Genomic DNA, 16,128 nt, shown 5'->3' with positions numbered 1-16,128 from the left:
CCTGGGGGACACCAGTACACGAACTCCGATTCTTCTTCCCTTCCTTCTTCCTCCACGATGGCCACCATTCCAGAGGGTCCGGTACCACAACTCACAAAGCATTGACTAATGTGTGGTATTGGAATCCTTACTATGTTCCCAGGTCCGAACTGCCCCAGCCGAGCCAGATGCTCACCCTTCCTTGCTTCTATGATTCGGAGCCTGTCCTCCTTGGTAAGGCTATACCTCAAGCCATATCTGCCTTTATTAGCCTTCGGTATAATGATCTCCTTACTGCCTTGACCATACTTTCCCAATCCATTCCCAGGTTGATAGCCTCCACGGATCATCACTTTTGGCATCATAAGAGAAACATCTGACGGATATGGTTTTAATAATGGTGCCCCTTCTATCATAACTGTAGTGTTTGCAATTTCAAGGCCTTGGAAAGATGTTTCCAATGCCTCCTCGGTCACTTCTATGTAGCGGGCATCAAATGGCTGGGACACCATGACATCTTCCCCTGAAACTGTTATCAGCCTTCCATCTACTATGAATTTCACTTTTTGATGCAAGGTGGAGGGTATTGCCCCTGAAGAATGAATTCAAGGACGTCCCAATAAGCAGCTATATGTTGGATTGATGTCCATCACATGAAACAATATATTGAATATGCAGGGGCCTATCTTGATCGGAAAATCCATTTCTCCCATCACGTTTCTACGAGATCCATCAAAACCCTTGACAATCATAGAGCTAGCTCTCAAGTATGAAGTATCAACTGGAAATCTGGAGAAAGTTCTCTTCGTCATAACATTCAGTGACGACCCATTGTCTAGGAGGACTTTTCCGATCACGCAGTCATTGCACATAACTGAAATATGAAGGGGGCGAACATGACCGATACCTTCAGCGGATATTTCTTCATCACGAAAAGATATGTAGTTATCTGCCACTACGTTGTTGACTATCCCACCTAATTTGTCGGTCGTGATGTCGTGGCTGACATGGGCTTGATTCAACACTTTTAATAACACATTCTTATGAGCCTTAGAGCTCATTAGTAAGGACAATAGGGATATCCTTGCCGAAGTTTTATTCAGGTGATCCACTACTCTATACTCACTTTGCTTGGTAAATTTGAGGAACTCACACGCTTCATCGTTCGATACCCCTTCAGGTAAGGCCACTTCAATATCTTTTTCTATGTGCTCTAGAAATTTTTCTTTGCCTTTGGCTGCCCCAGATGGACCCCTCTCTACCTCTGGAGGAACATAGATGCGCCTAGTCCTTGTAATTCTACTATTTCCTGCTATGTTTGTAACCATAGAAGGACTCATAGTCGGCTCCTCTTTGTTGACCCAAGGAACTGCCTTGTCAGATTCATAAGGAAACATGCTCCCTTCACTTGTTATTACAGGCTCCATATGCCGAATGAACGACTCCCATTGCTGTTGAGAAAAATATGTTTGAACACCCCCAGGTGGATTTATAACGGGTTCGTACGTGCGTATGAGTACGAGTGTCTCTTATTGGCCCTTCTTTGTGACATTTATCTCGGGGGTATAAAGAACTTCCTCCTATGGCAATCAATTTCAAGTACATCATTTTCTGAAGAAGTGCCTTGAAATCCTGACAGTCTTCCAAGCTGTGGCCCACACATCCGTGCATCTCGCAACTCTTCGTCTCATTACTGTGTGTCTCAGGTGTAATAACTTCGACCAAACCTTGCCTGCACATTTCCCAGAAGATGAACCCCATGGGCATCTTCACATCCTCAACTTTGCCGATGATTGCGACCTCATTCCTTTCTTCTATAATATTTACCTTCTGATTCTCATGGTTGGGTAGAGGATTTCCAGTGATGTTAGGTCTGGTTTCTCTGAAATCAATTCGCTTGGCATTGATGAGATCTTGAACCTTGAATTTGAAGGCTCTACAGTCTTCCACCAGATGCCCTGGCGCTCTAGAATGATAAGCACAAGTGACGTTTTCATTATACCATGGTCCAGGATTTTCAGGGATTCTTCCTAGGATTGGTGTGATCATCCCTTGCCTTTGAAGATAGGCAAAAAGGTCTGTGTACGTCATCAGAATCCGGTCAAACACAGGTGCTCTCCTCTCCTGTTAGTAGTAGTTATTATTTCTTGGTTGTTGTGTATAGCCTTGTCTTGGCTGGTAGGCATTATTATTTTGAAATGGTGGGTTATGGATTGGTGTTTGGTTTTGTGTTGTGTTTTGGTTTTGTATATGATTTTGTGCAAACTGAGAGGGCGCATGATAATTATTTTGGTTATTGTGTCAGGGTTGGAACCTCTTTGGTTTCGCAGCAATGAAATGGGTATCTGCGTCTTTCTTCTTCATGAAGGCAGGCTTCTTTACAGAACCTAAACCTTATTCGGCAATCTTTTCACTCTTGATTCCACCTTCCAACTTTTCTCCTACTTTAATAAGAACATTAAAGTTGGTCGTCACGTTACCTATGAGTCGCTCATAATAGGGGCTTTGTAGGCTATCTATGAAGATCGACAATTGTTCTTCTTCATCCAACCGCGGGAGGACCTGGGATGCTAATCCCCGCCACCTCTGAACATATTCCCTCAGACTTTCTGATGGTTTCTTAGCCATGTTCTGTAACTGAGTTCTGTCTAGTGCAGCGTCTTCATTGAATTTGTACTGTTTGACGAAGGCATTTGACAGGTCCAAAAATGTTCTGATCTGGGTTTTCTCTAGCTGGATGTACCAGCTCATAGTAGCCCCCACCAAAATATCTTGAAAGAAGTGGATCAGGAGCTTATCATTCTCATGATATGCTGACATCTTCGTAGCGTACATGTGCATATGACTTTTGGGGCAAGTTGTCCCGTTATACTTTTCAAATTCTGGCACCTTGAACTTGGGTGGAAGTACCACATCTGGAACTAAACACATTTCAAAAGAATTCTTCAGATCTGGACAACTGGATCCTTCAATAGCCTTCAATCTCTCTTCAATTGGGCTTAATTTCTCCGCCTCTTTCTCTGTGTGTGGTGTATTACCTCCTGGCGGAGCCCTTTGGGAATCATCTAGTGGAGCTTTCTGTTTTGTGTTGGTGTCCTTTCCGTCTTGAGTTTGGGTAGTACCGACCCCTTGGTTGGGATTTCCAGAACTTGGATGAGATCGTGGTCCGCCTGCTGCCTTCTTTTCTTTCTCGCTTTGGAGGGCTTTCAGGATATGAAACATCTCCACCATCTGCTCTTTCATAGTAGCCAATTCAGTTATGGTATCCAGGTTGGAGTCTGTAGATTCAACCATCTTTCGAGCTCGGAGTCGTGTGTTATAGGGGTGTTGATAAGCAATGCTGACCTAGAAATGAATGCAAGTTGTTTTTTTTAAAAGAATGATTTGTAATAAATTGTAAAGTGTATGAGACCATTTTAGATTAAGGTGTGGTTTGATGAAGTATTTAGAGTGAATAAGTTTTTCCAGTTCAGGATTGCCTCTTTAATTCTAGCAGCATAAAGTCCATTGTAAAAGTAAAAAAAAAACCACGTATACTAATAACTAAGGAGCGTAGTCTCTTAGCTCATCTACGGTTGACGACAATCTTTAGAATATTGGAAGACCAAGATTGTGACTTTTGAACGGTTCAAAACCTTTTTGAATTCTTCTTCTTTTGCATCTTTTTCTATAAATTACTTTTGTGAGTTTAACTTGGCTGAGAGAGAACATCGCGGAAAAAAAAAAGATATCATTTATTAATATAAATCGAAATTTTATTTGAGAAAGGGGAATCACATGCATCGATTTCCTCCATTCCCTGCTTTATTTCTAAGAATAAAAAACTAATAATGATAAATGAGAAAGAAGAAAAAGAAAAAAAATTACATAAACTAACTAGAATCCACCATTGCATTCCATCCTCAAATACCTGAGCTTCTTGGCAACCCGAGTGCAGCTACCGAAAAGGGCCCTCATCGCTAGATGTATCTCTGTGTCTAGGTACATGTGAAATTCCTGCTGGGCCTCTTCGAATGTTACCAACCAACCATCCGCGAAGTTTCCAAATCCCTCAATGATATTGTGGCAATTTTCTTTCCATTGTCCCCTTTCCTCTCGCATTCTTCGAAACTATCCCGCCATTTTTATTCTCACATTTCCTGATTTTCCTTAAAAAACTCGCATGATTCCTTCAACTCCGTCAATTGATCCATCAGTTGGGCTTCTCAAGTGATGGCTTCTTCTTGCATCTGTTCTAATGACTTTTTATAGTTATCTTCCTTCGTGTGGGATTGGTCCAAGGCCTTCTGATAATCTCTAATAATGACCGTGACCTGCTCCAGCTCTGCTCTAGTTATCCTCTCTGCCTTCGTTTTAATCCTTAAGGCTTGCCCCCTAGCCTCAAGTCTCTCCCTCATATCTATTATTTCCTCTTCCATTGCCCGATTCTGCCTCATTAGGGCAACTTTACCAGACCTCGAGCACATGTCGGCATAGTATCTTTTCAGGCTCCTAATCTCTTCCTTGAGTGCAGAAGCAATGTTGCCAAAATTTTCGAGTGCTATGTCTTTCATCTTGTTCTGATCCCTGGACTCTTGAAGTCAGGCTTCTAGAAATTTGACATTTGCCTTGAGTACAACCTCCTCTAGAGTGGGCCCTCCCTTGACTTGCGACATGACTAGCGAAAGTGTGTTAATGCCCTTCATCCTCTCAGCCCTCTAAGATCTATATTCGTCAGAATAGAAGGTTTTGTGTTCACCCAACTCTTTTTGCCCACGCAGATGGATGTACTTAAGGGCTTTTCTTATGGATTGGACTACCTTTGAAGATGGCCCCTCATCTTTGTACCAGAAACAGATGCTCTCGAGTTGTTTATCAGATACAGGAGTAACTCCCTACTTCAGTTGGCCAAGGACCAAGGCAGGTGTAAAGGAGATACACCCTCTTAGCCCCATCAATACTAGATTATGGAATTCGCCACACAAATACATGAGTTGTTGATGTCGGTCATAGAGGCAACACTTCTCAGCGAAGTTCCTTGGAGTGACCTCTTCAAATAACTCCCTCCATTTGATAAGCGGCATATCCTCGACATAAGTATTGAGAAACCTTCTTAACGGATAGCGGGACCCTAACCCATATTTGTGATGTTTGAACCGAGTCAGGATCCAAACTTGCAAGAGTTGGACGCAAAATCGAATTCGGACTTTGCTAACATTCCGTTGAAGACCTCCTTTATATCTTTGGAATGATAGGAATGTCTCCGCCAGGATAGCAGCCGTAGGGTTGATCTTGAAACGAACGAATTTGCTGAACACGTCCATAGCGGGTTGATCTACCATATTATCAATGAACGAAAATAGGACTAGCCCATATATGGCCAAAGCGAATGCAGGCTGAAATAAGGTCCAATTCTTTTCTTCAGCCACTTTAGAGATATGATTTCTTAGGAAATGCCACTTCAGCCCGTTTACCCCTCTTTGCTTGGTGAAGTTTGAAACTTCTGGACGAACGCCGAGAAGATCTCATGTGCAACCTTCATTAGCAACTTGCCCACATGTGAACTGATTGAGCCTCAGTCTACCATCCATTGGAAAATCCAGAAGAGCCTCATACTCTTCAATGGTTGGCGCAGCATCAAGGTTAGGAAATTCAAATACCCGAAGCATGGGATTCTAGAATCGAATCATAACTTGCATAATCTCCAGGTCTTGATGACGAACTTGGACCAATACTATGTCTAATAATTCTCCATAGCTATCTCTGAATTGTTTTTTTACATCATCTGACATTTTTGGAATTTGCTCGGCCAAGAAACTCACATTAGTCATTGATAGATCCAATTTCGTTGATTTTTTAGGTACCGATATGCTGCTAGAATTATTTGCGGTTGTCATGTTTTTTTAATTTTATTTTTTGGAAATGGCCTCTCTTTTAATGCACATATTATAAAAAAAACACAAACTCATTAAAATACTTATGTATAAAATATGATTGATGGATAAATGTGATTAATGAAATATGATTAATGAAATATTGTTGATGAAACATGGTTGATGAATGAATGCTTGTGAATTCTTTTCCGGGATGCACAACCCCTTTTTGAGATATTTTAGTCTTAATTATGATTAATATGTTAAAATATATAGTTGTTCGTTTTGAAAGAAAATAGAAAGAATATGTTGTTTAGGTTAACTTTGGGCAATGAATGAATGCCTTTTTTATTTGTTAAGTTAATGGTATGATGATATATAAAATTCTTTGTAATAGTGTGAGGATAAGGAGAAAAAAATATAATTCCAATAACGTGAATATGTGTGAGAAAAAAAAATTAAGACAAAAGGACACAATCATCTATCACTATGTTATAATACACACATGTTTATAAATCACAAATCCATACAAGCACAATATCCTAAAGTATGGTTCTATCACACAGTGGACGCCCTTAGGCAAGTTCTAGACTCGCTATAAGGTGCCCATATTGCATCTCTCTCCAAAGAGAAACCCAAATATTATAATGTTAGAAACAAGAGACCAGCTCGAGCGACTAACTCAGAATAAGAGGTGACAATATGAGTGATCCACATCACCAACACTTAGAAGCGGCAAAAACCGCGATTATTGAGGCTAGTGTCCCTTCTATCCAAAAAGGTATCACTAATACCCGGGTGTAGAGCATATATGTGCCTAAAATGTGTACATTATATCTTATAGCAATAAGAACGATACAAACAATGATTCACAACATGCAATTATGCAATTTATACAATTAATTATTTCACTGTGCAACATATATATATGCATACAACTAACAATTAATAACACATAATTAGTATTCATACATATAATTAAACTAATCCCATATTTATAACCCGTAACTATTAGTTAAGCATGCAATTCTCATATTTCTGTATACAATTAGTAATTAACATGCAATTTTCATTTTTTATATACAATTAAAATAAATCATACAACTCATATTTAATAATTAAACATGCACTTTTCTTATTTATACATACAATTAAAATTAAGCATATAACTCCTATTTATTATTAAAATTAATAATTAAGCATGTAATTTTTGTTGAAATACGATTATAACTAAACATGTAATTTTTATTCAACATGTAATTTTTGTTGACCTACCATTGGTAATTAAACATGCAATTTTTATTAGACTACAATTATAATTAAACGTGAAATTTTTATTGACATACAACTATAATTAAATATGCAATATTATTAAACATAAATTTTATTAGCATACAATTATAATTAAACATGTAATATTTATTAAGCATGTAATTTTTATATTTATAACACATAACTAATAATTAAGCATGCAATTTTTATATTTATACATTAATTAATAATTAAGCATGCGATATTATTGGAAATTAACTAATCAAAATAAATAAATAATAATAATAATGGTAAATAAACAGTCACATATTTTATTTATTATGGACTGGACTTTAAATAAAAAGTCCCCAGCAGAGTCGTCAACTGTCGCACCCCGATTTTCGGCTGCATGACTTTGTTTAGAGTCGTCATTACATTTTATAGTTAAAAATGTAGAAAAATCTTTTAAGACCAATTACCTTGGGCTTTTGGGTTTTTGATATCCAGGTTCGGGAGTCAGTTACAAGGTAGGGAAGGTATTAACACCCTACCCGTCCGCCTTAAGCGGTATCCTTCATTAAAATATATAACTTTATTATTATTAATGTTATTATTATTAATGTTATTATTATTATATTTTATGATTAATTAGTTACCTATTATGAAAAGAACTATTTGTTTTTATTATTGTGCCTGGCAATATTGACTTTGATCCTACGTACCCCTATTAAGGGGATCAAGGCTTACGTAGTTCTTTAAGTAGAAAATGATTTATTGGTTAAGTGTATTTTAATAAAAATGTATTTTTTTCTAGTCAAAAATACCTATTTTGCAAGTTTTGTTTATTATTGAAAATAGTGTTTATTTGATTATTTTTTTTTATTTATTTAATAGAAAAATAGAATTTAATTGATTGAAAAGAGGCGGCGTAGCGCGACCATCCGAAGATGATTCGAGAAGAAAGAGGCTCCTAGGGCGACCTTCTCCCCATCTTTGATTAAATCTCAAAACTGATTTATTCTTTTTGAAGTGAAATGCTTATATTATTTTTTTATTGTTTTATACAAAGAAACATAGTGCACGTTCAAAATTTTATTAATCACAATAAAAACAATCCTTATAAATTGTCAATTGGTAGGTACATGAAAGTATTTTTTAGTTTTGCTATTTTTGACCATATTAGGACGGGTCATATCAAATAAATTTTATTACTAATTATTCATTTAATCAATTCAGCTTATTAGTAGTAATAGTATTTGATGATATAACATAAATTATTTACATAAATGATAAAGTTTGGTACCATTATAATAATCATTTAATCAAAATAACATGGACTTTCTTCACATTTAATGCTTGTTCCAAAAAAAGAAATAAAAAGAATTACATCGTTATTTAATTTTTATGCAATATTCTTTACTCACAACAAAAAATCATATATTTCTTATACATGGTTAGAAACCTGTTAAATTTAAGTTAAATGAGCAAATAATAAAATAGATTAAAATTAGGTTGATTAATAATAAAACAGATTAAAATTAAATGCCTTAAATGCATAAATAAATATTAACAACATGAATAATAAAAGGGTGGATTAAAACTAATTGGGTGTGAACCTGGTTGCAAAGGGACACACATGGCAGGATGTGATTGGGAGGCGTTAGAGGTTGGGAAACGCATTGACACGTGTCAGGACGTGCTTGGCGGAGGGGGATGGATGCACGAGGCGCATGCAGGCTCGCATGTATGTGATCTCGTGTTCCTGCAGGGGGCTGGATCAGATGTGGCCGGTTGCACTGTACCCGAGACGCATTTCGACCTCTGATTGGTCAATCCGCGGTCAATGTTGAGGGAAATTCTGGTTAGCCAATCCAACGGTCCTGGATTGCGCAAAAAACGATTGCACCGAAACTGCATAGTCATGGCTGCACTAAATCACTTTGTATTGAATCTCTCTTCTCTCACGCAGGTTCTTTTTTTAGGCAGTGTTTTTTTTTCATCACTGTTGAATTTTTTGGAACCCCCTAACCTCTTACAAACCCACTTATTTATAATAAAAATTGCTTAACCTTAATCCCTAAAATTGTGTTAACTAACCCTAATTTGCTAGCCCATTATCACTATTTTCCTGGGATTTAAACCACCCACAAGTCATATTTGACTTAGTACTTAACTATTATTTTATTATATTATTTTTATATCTTTTCTAAAAAAACATGTTAAATTGATTTATGCATTTATTTTTTATTTATCCGAATTAACTCATAAAAATAAAAATAAAAATATCTTTGGTTAGAATTAAATTATTTTAAAATTATATTTTCGATAAATTAAAATAATAACCCATTTTATTGATTATTTGGAATTTAAGAGAAATATCTATAATAAGCCATCTATACTATTTATTGTAAATTCGAATAAGTTTGAGAAAAAATAATAACAAAAAAAAATATTTTTTTTCTTTTTTTCTTAGGGAAATGATTATGTGCCTTTTTAGGATCCGTTTTAATTTAATTCCTTTTTCTTATTTTTGTTGTTTTAGATTTTTGGTTAACCCCATCACTTAGACATATGAACTTTATCAACATAAATTTAATATTAGTATTCATTATATTTCCTCCATAACATAGTTTTAATTATTTTTATTTATTGAAATTAAATAAATAAATAAAATGTTCTATTATTTATAATTTAAGCATTTTGGGCTTTATCTGGGCCGGACAAAAATTGAGTGTTCACACCATGTAATCTAAAAACCACTAGGCTAAAGCATAATTTTATTATTTATATACAATAGAAGTACTTAAATGAAGGAAAGAGAATGTATCAGGGAAGTCGCATTCCTAGTCCACAACTTTTCCAAAGTCGTGGATATCATCCACGAGTTCTCTAAAAATACACTACTTCCGTAAATATTTTGAAACGTATACCAAACATGTGATAGTATAGTTTGACTATACTATTTACGTAATTTTTCCCAAAAATTACTCATTTAGGCTTTAACCAAACATTTGGCAAATGTTATTTGTTGGTGTTGGATAAGTAGAGTTATTTCAATAAGCTAGACATCCGTAATCAATTCAAATTATAGAAAGAATTCTTGCTTATGGGAGTAAAACTGCATACATCTTAAAAGTCAAGGTTGTTATTTGAAAAAAGTCAAGGTTGTATGCCTTGAGAATACCTTCAAAAGTCTTAAATAGCCTCACATTTTTCGCTTGATTTAGTGTTAAAAGTGTAGTATATAATTACAATGAAGGAATTTTATAAGTTTTTAATTGAGTAGCCTAAATTAAAAAGGACTATACATATATCTGTGAGGTTTTCCATTGGTCACAAGAAAAACGGAAATAAAAAATAATTTCTAAGATTTTATGTTTGTGGAATTAGCTCCACAACTCTTCGTGTCTAGATTCGAGATTCTTTAGGAAACAATTTACAAAAGAATTAGGTTTTCATATTATTAGATTCTTTAGTATATTAAGTTAAATTCGAAATTCTGCATGAAAGTTATCAACAAAATATAAAAAAATTACAATATGAGTTCACAAGACCATTAGACGAACTCCAAGAATGGGGATGATTCAGAAATTGTCTTGTATATTTAACATGAGGTGGCAGAAAAGCAAAAGTTTTTAATAATTTTAATTTTTATTTAATATTTTTCTAAAATATGTAAAATATTTTATTGTAGTTCTCAATAATGACAATTTGTTTTAATGAATTACTTTTAAAATATATTAAAAATAAATAAAATATAATTTAAAATCTTATGTTTTCATAAAAAAATGGAAAATACACCATTTTAATAATTTGATTCAAATAAGGAGAATTGAAGCCATTCAAATATTTTAAGAGAATTGAATTCATATATACATTTTCATGTATGCTAATTTTTTCAATTAAAAAATAATGTGACTTTGATATATTCTGAAAGATAGCTTTAGCCACAGATCAGATAGTGAGAATACATAATAAAAATGAATTAGATTCAAATCCAATAGGCCAAATTAACTCCAGCTGAAGAAGTTTTAAAATATTTCCCCATTTAATAAAAAGGTGAATTTATAAATTTCTATACTTAAGAAATGCATACATCTCAAAATACTTAAAAATCACCGCTTAAATGTATTAGCCTCAAGCTATAAGGAAAGTTGTTCATAGTATATATATTAATTTGATCATAAATTACTTTTTTATTTAAAAAGTTGTCTCTTGATTTGGTAAAGTAAACACTTTCCCTTCCTATAATCCCTTTGTTATCCAAATCATTAACCAATTATGAAGACGAACATGTATGGTGTTTTTTTCTCCATTCATGACTAAATATTAAAACTGGAAAATTAACAAGACCTATATTTTCATATAGAAGAGGTTTTTCTACATGAACATATAAGAAGTTTTTTTGTGTGTATCTCCTCATCCTATGGGTTTAATCCTTTTTTGTGTGTATCTCCTAAGAATCAAACTCTTGACATTTTGGTCATCCTAAAGATCTAGTTGTGTATTATACTACTAGAACAACGTCTTATTGATCAACATATGAGAAGTTGTTAATTATCTTCTTTTTACATATTATAGTCAGTATTTCCATCTGTTAGATGCCTCTCATTACTATGCCTTAAAAGAATTTTATGACAATTTTATGGCTCTCTTTAAGGGCATTTTATGTCACTTTTATGGCTTTGTTTCCAAGCATCCAATGCTTGGAATCCAAGATACCAAGACTTTGCTTGCCTATAAAAGGACACATATAGAGAGCTTCAAAATCATCTTCACAACACACAACATCTCTTTCATTTACACATATATTGTGAGTGCATTCTTGGTGAGAATTCTTGTTCCATTTGAGAGAGTATTTGTGAGAAAAATATTGTCATTTGTCCTCATCATTATAAGAGGATTTCTTGTACTCTTCTTTTTTACATAGTGGAATTTTGCTCTTGATCGCCCGTGGTTTTTTTCCTCTCACACTGAGGGGTTTTTCCACGTTAAATCTTGTGTGTTATTTTCTTTATCCTTTACTTGCTTCTCTTTTGTTCTCAATTGATTCAATCCTGTGCTTCCGCATTGTGCTCTAACCTTAACAAGTGGAATCAGAGCTCTTACTAAATTGAGAATTTCAAAATGTCTGCAAAATTTGACATTGAGAAGTTTGATGGCAAAATTAGCTTTTCTATTTGGCGAGTCCAAATGAGGGCCGTTCTTATCCAGAGCGGATTAAAGAAAGCTTTAGATGGGAAGTCAAAGAAACCAGTTTCCATGACCGATGATCAATGGGACGAGTTGGATGAAAAGGCGCTTTCAACAATTCAACTTTGTTTGTCGAAGGAGGTTCTTCGTGAGGTTGCCAATGAAGAAACCGCTGCGGCTTTGTGGCTGAAGTTAGAAACTTTATACATGACCAAGAGCCTCGCAAACAAGCTTCGTCTCAAAGAACGGTTATACACCATTCGTATGGTTGAAGGTACTCCTATTCAAACTCATCTTGATGAGTTTAATTCTATTATTATGGATATGCAAAATATTGATATTAATATTGAAGATGAAGACAAAGCTGTTTTGTTGGTTGTCTCTTTACCTTCTACCTATAAGCACTTCAAAGAAATCATGTTGTATGGAAATAATGATACCTTATCCTTTGAAGATGTTAAATCTAATTTATTGTCCAAAGAAAAATTTGATCTTGAAGTTAATTCTGTGGACAAGGGTGAGGGCTTAAGTGTTCGAGGTAGAACTCAAGAAAAAGGGAGTACCAATTATAAAAAGTTCAGATCCAAATCCAGAGGTCGCAAATCCAACAAAACTTGTCGCTATTGCAAGAAACCGGGGCATGACATTCCTGATTGTTTTATCTTAAAGAAAAAACAAGAAAAACAAGATAAGGGAAAATTTCAACAATCCTCTGAAGCTGCTAATATTGAAGCCAATTCTGACGGTGATATTCTTTTATCTGTTGTCTCTTATAATAATAGGAGTAAAACAGAATGGATTCTTGATTCTGGATGTACTTTTCATATGTGTCCTTATAAGGACTTATTCACCACTTTTGAACATGTTGACAGTGGTGTTGTTTTGATGGGCAATGATACCCAATGCAAAGTTGCAGGAATAGGTACTATTCAGATCAAGGCTCATGACGGTGTTGTCAGAACCTTGGCTAATGTCCGCTATATTCCAGATTTGAAGCGGAACTTAATTTCTCTTGGCACCCTAGAGTCTCTCGGGTGTAGGTATTCAGCTGAAGGTGGAGTTCTAAAGGTATTGAAAGGTGCTATGGTATTATTGAAAGCTAACCGGATTGGTAGTTTATATGTCTTGCAAGGTTCTGTTGTGACAGGTTCAACAGCTGTATCTTCTTCAATGCATGATAATGACATTACCAAATTATGGCACATGCGCCTGGGCCATATGAGTGAAAAAGGTATGCACCTTCTAAGCAAACAAGGTCATCTTGGTAAACATGGCATTGGTAAATTGGATTTTTGTAAACATTGTGTTTTTGGGAAACAGAAAAAGGTTAGTTTCTCCACTGCAACTCACCGTACCAAAGGTATTCTTGATTATATTCATTCTGACCTTTGGGGGCCTTCTAAATTTCCTTCTCATGGAGGATGTCGCTATATGATGACCATCATTGATGATTTTTCTCGCAAAGTTTGGGTTTATTTTCTGCAGCATAAAAATGAGACTTTCTCCACTTTCAAGAAGTGGAAAACTCTTGTTGAAACCCAGACAGGGAAGAAAGTGAAGAAGCTTAGAACAGACAATGGATTAGAGTTCTGCAATGGTGATTTTAATGAGTTCTGCACAAAAAATGGTATTGCTAGACACAAAACTATTCCAAGAAATCCTCAACAAAATGGTGTTGCAGAACGGATGAACAGGACTCTACTTGAGAGAGTTCGTTGTATGCTCTCAAATGCTGGGTTATGGCATCGGCGTGAATTTTGGGCTGAAGCAGCATCTACTGCTTGTTACCTGGTTAATCGTTCTCCACATTCAGCACTTGATTTCAAAATCCCAGAAGAAATTTGGTCAGGTAATCCTGTTGATTATTCTAACTTAAGAATCTTTGGATGTCCTGCTTATGCACATGTTAATGATGGTAAATTAGCTCCAAGAGCTGTTGAGTGCATATTTCTTGGTTATGCATCTGAGTCTAAAGGATATCGCTTATGGTATTCTGATGCAAAGTCACGGAAATTAATTCTTAGCAGAGATGTGACTTTTAATGAGGATGCATTTTTATCTTCTGGAAAACAATCTATTGTGTCTTCTTCTACTAGTACAGGTAATCTACAGGGTACTAGCGAGAAGGTGGAGTTGATAGTGAAACCTACAGTTCCTAATGTTGATGTTCCATCTTCCTCTACAAATCAATCTAGCATTGATGATCATTATGTTGATTGTGATGACAGTACAACTTCTCCTATTCATCAGCAAGAAGATGATTATTGTATTGCTCGAGACAGAACCAGAAGACTAATTAAAAGGCCAGCTAGATACACTGATGGTGATAATTTAATTGCTTATGCATTGTCAGTTGCACAAGAGGTAAATGATGATGTTGAACCTGCCAGCTATACAGAAGCTGTTTCTTGTGTTGATTCGTCACAGTGGCTAGTGGCTATGAATGAAGAGATTGAAAGTCTTCATAAGAATGGTACTTGGGCTTTGACAGAGCTTCCCGAAGGCAAACGACCATTACGATGTAAATGGATCTATAAGAAGAAAGACGGTATTCCCGGGGTTGAAGATCCAAGATGCAAAGCACGACTAGTTGTTAAAGGTTTTAATCAAAAGGAAGGTATTGACTTTAATGAGATATTCTCACCTGTTGTTCGTCATACTTCTATACGTGTTTTGCTTGCTTTTGTTGCTTTATTTGATTTGGAGTTGGAGCAACTTGATGTAAAGACAGCTTTTCTACATGGAGAGCTGGAAGAAGAAATTTACATGGAACAACCTGAAGGATTTATTGTTCCTGATAAGGAGCATCTTGTCTGTCGATTGAAGAAATCATTATATGGCCTTAAGCAAGCTCCCAGACAATGGTACATGAGGTTTGATTCTTTTATGATTGGGCAAGGTTATTGCAGGAGTCAATTTGATGACTGTATTTATTTCCAGAAATTTCCAAATGAATCATTCATATACTTGTTACTGTATGTTGATGATATGCTAATTGCTTCACGTGACAAGTCTTTGATCCGGAAATTGAAAATTCAACTCAATAATGAGTTTGAGATGAAAGAATTAGGTGCAGCCAAGAAAATTCTTGGTATGGAGATTCACAGGGATCGTCAAGCTGGTAAATTGTTTTTATCCCAAGAGAAATATATTGAAAGAGTGCTTGAAAGGTTTAATATGAATAATTGTAAACCTGTTTCTACTCCACTTGCTGCACATTTCAAGTTATCTTTAGATCTTTGCCCACATACAGAGGAAGAGATGGAGCGTATGTCACATATTCCTTATGCTAGTGCAGTTGGTAGTCTTATGTATGCTATGGTGTGCACTAGACCTGATTTAGCATATGCTGTTAGCATGGTAAGTCGATATATGCATAATCCTGGAAAGGATCATTGGAGTGCTGTAAAATGGATTTTTCGGTATCTAAAAGGTACTTCTGGTATTGGCTTGGTATTTGACAGAAACAAGGCTACAACTGATGACGTTGTAGGTTATGTTGATTCGGATTATGGTGGTGATATTGACAGAAGGAGGTCTCTTTCTGGTTACATCTTTACTCTCTGTAATAGTGCTATTAGCTGGAAAGCTACTCTTCAGTCCATTGCTGCATTGTCTACGACTGAAGCAGAATATATTTCAGCAACGGAGGGTGTGAAGGAGGCTATTTGGCTCCGAGGTTTGGTAAATGAACTTGGTCTAATACAGGGTGTTCTTACAGTGTTTTGTGATAGTCAAAGTGCTATTCATTTGACCAGGAATAATCGTTATCATGACAAGACCAAACACATTGATATAAAACGTCACTTTATCCGAGATATTGTTGCTATTGGTGAAATTATGGTGGAAAAGA

General features: G+C 35.6%; 2 protein-coding genes across 2 annotated transcripts in view; both read right to left on the bottom strand.

Moving 5' to 3' along the window:
* LOC109342285 overlaps positions 1-2,070 on the bottom strand; it is a 2,532-nt gene extending 462 nt beyond the window's left edge. The window contains exons 1-3 of the mRNA XM_019580299.1: positions 1,486-2,070; positions 662-1,430; positions 11-571 (exon numbers count right to left, since the gene is read on the bottom strand). Of these exons, the coding sequence (XP_019435844.1) occupies positions 11-571; positions 662-1,430; positions 1,486-2,070 (1,915 nt within the window). The remainder of the gene's footprint in view (positions 1-10; positions 572-661; positions 1,431-1,485) is intronic.
* LOC109342284 lies at positions 2,374-3,273 on the bottom strand. The gene has a single exon (XM_019580298.1). It carries the CDS (start codon positions 3,271-3,273, stop codon positions 2,374-2,376), a length of 900 nt encoding a protein of 299 aa, XP_019435843.1.

Source organism: Lupinus angustifolius, chromosome LG03, assembly GCF_001865875.1.
Source record: "Lupinus angustifolius cultivar Tanjil chromosome LG03, LupAngTanjil_v1.0, whole genome shotgun sequence".
NCBI lineage: Eukaryota > Viridiplantae > Streptophyta > Magnoliopsida > Fabales > Fabaceae > Lupinus > Lupinus angustifolius.
The sequence above is the reverse complement of the archived record's forward strand: the minus strand, read 5'-3'. Positions and strand labels throughout refer to the sequence as shown.

Excerpts from the sequence above, each read along its gene's own strand:
- LOC109342284 (XM_019580298.1), bottom strand. The coding sequence starts at position 3,273 with ATGGTTGAATCTACAGACTCCAACCTGGATACCATAACTGAATTGGCT.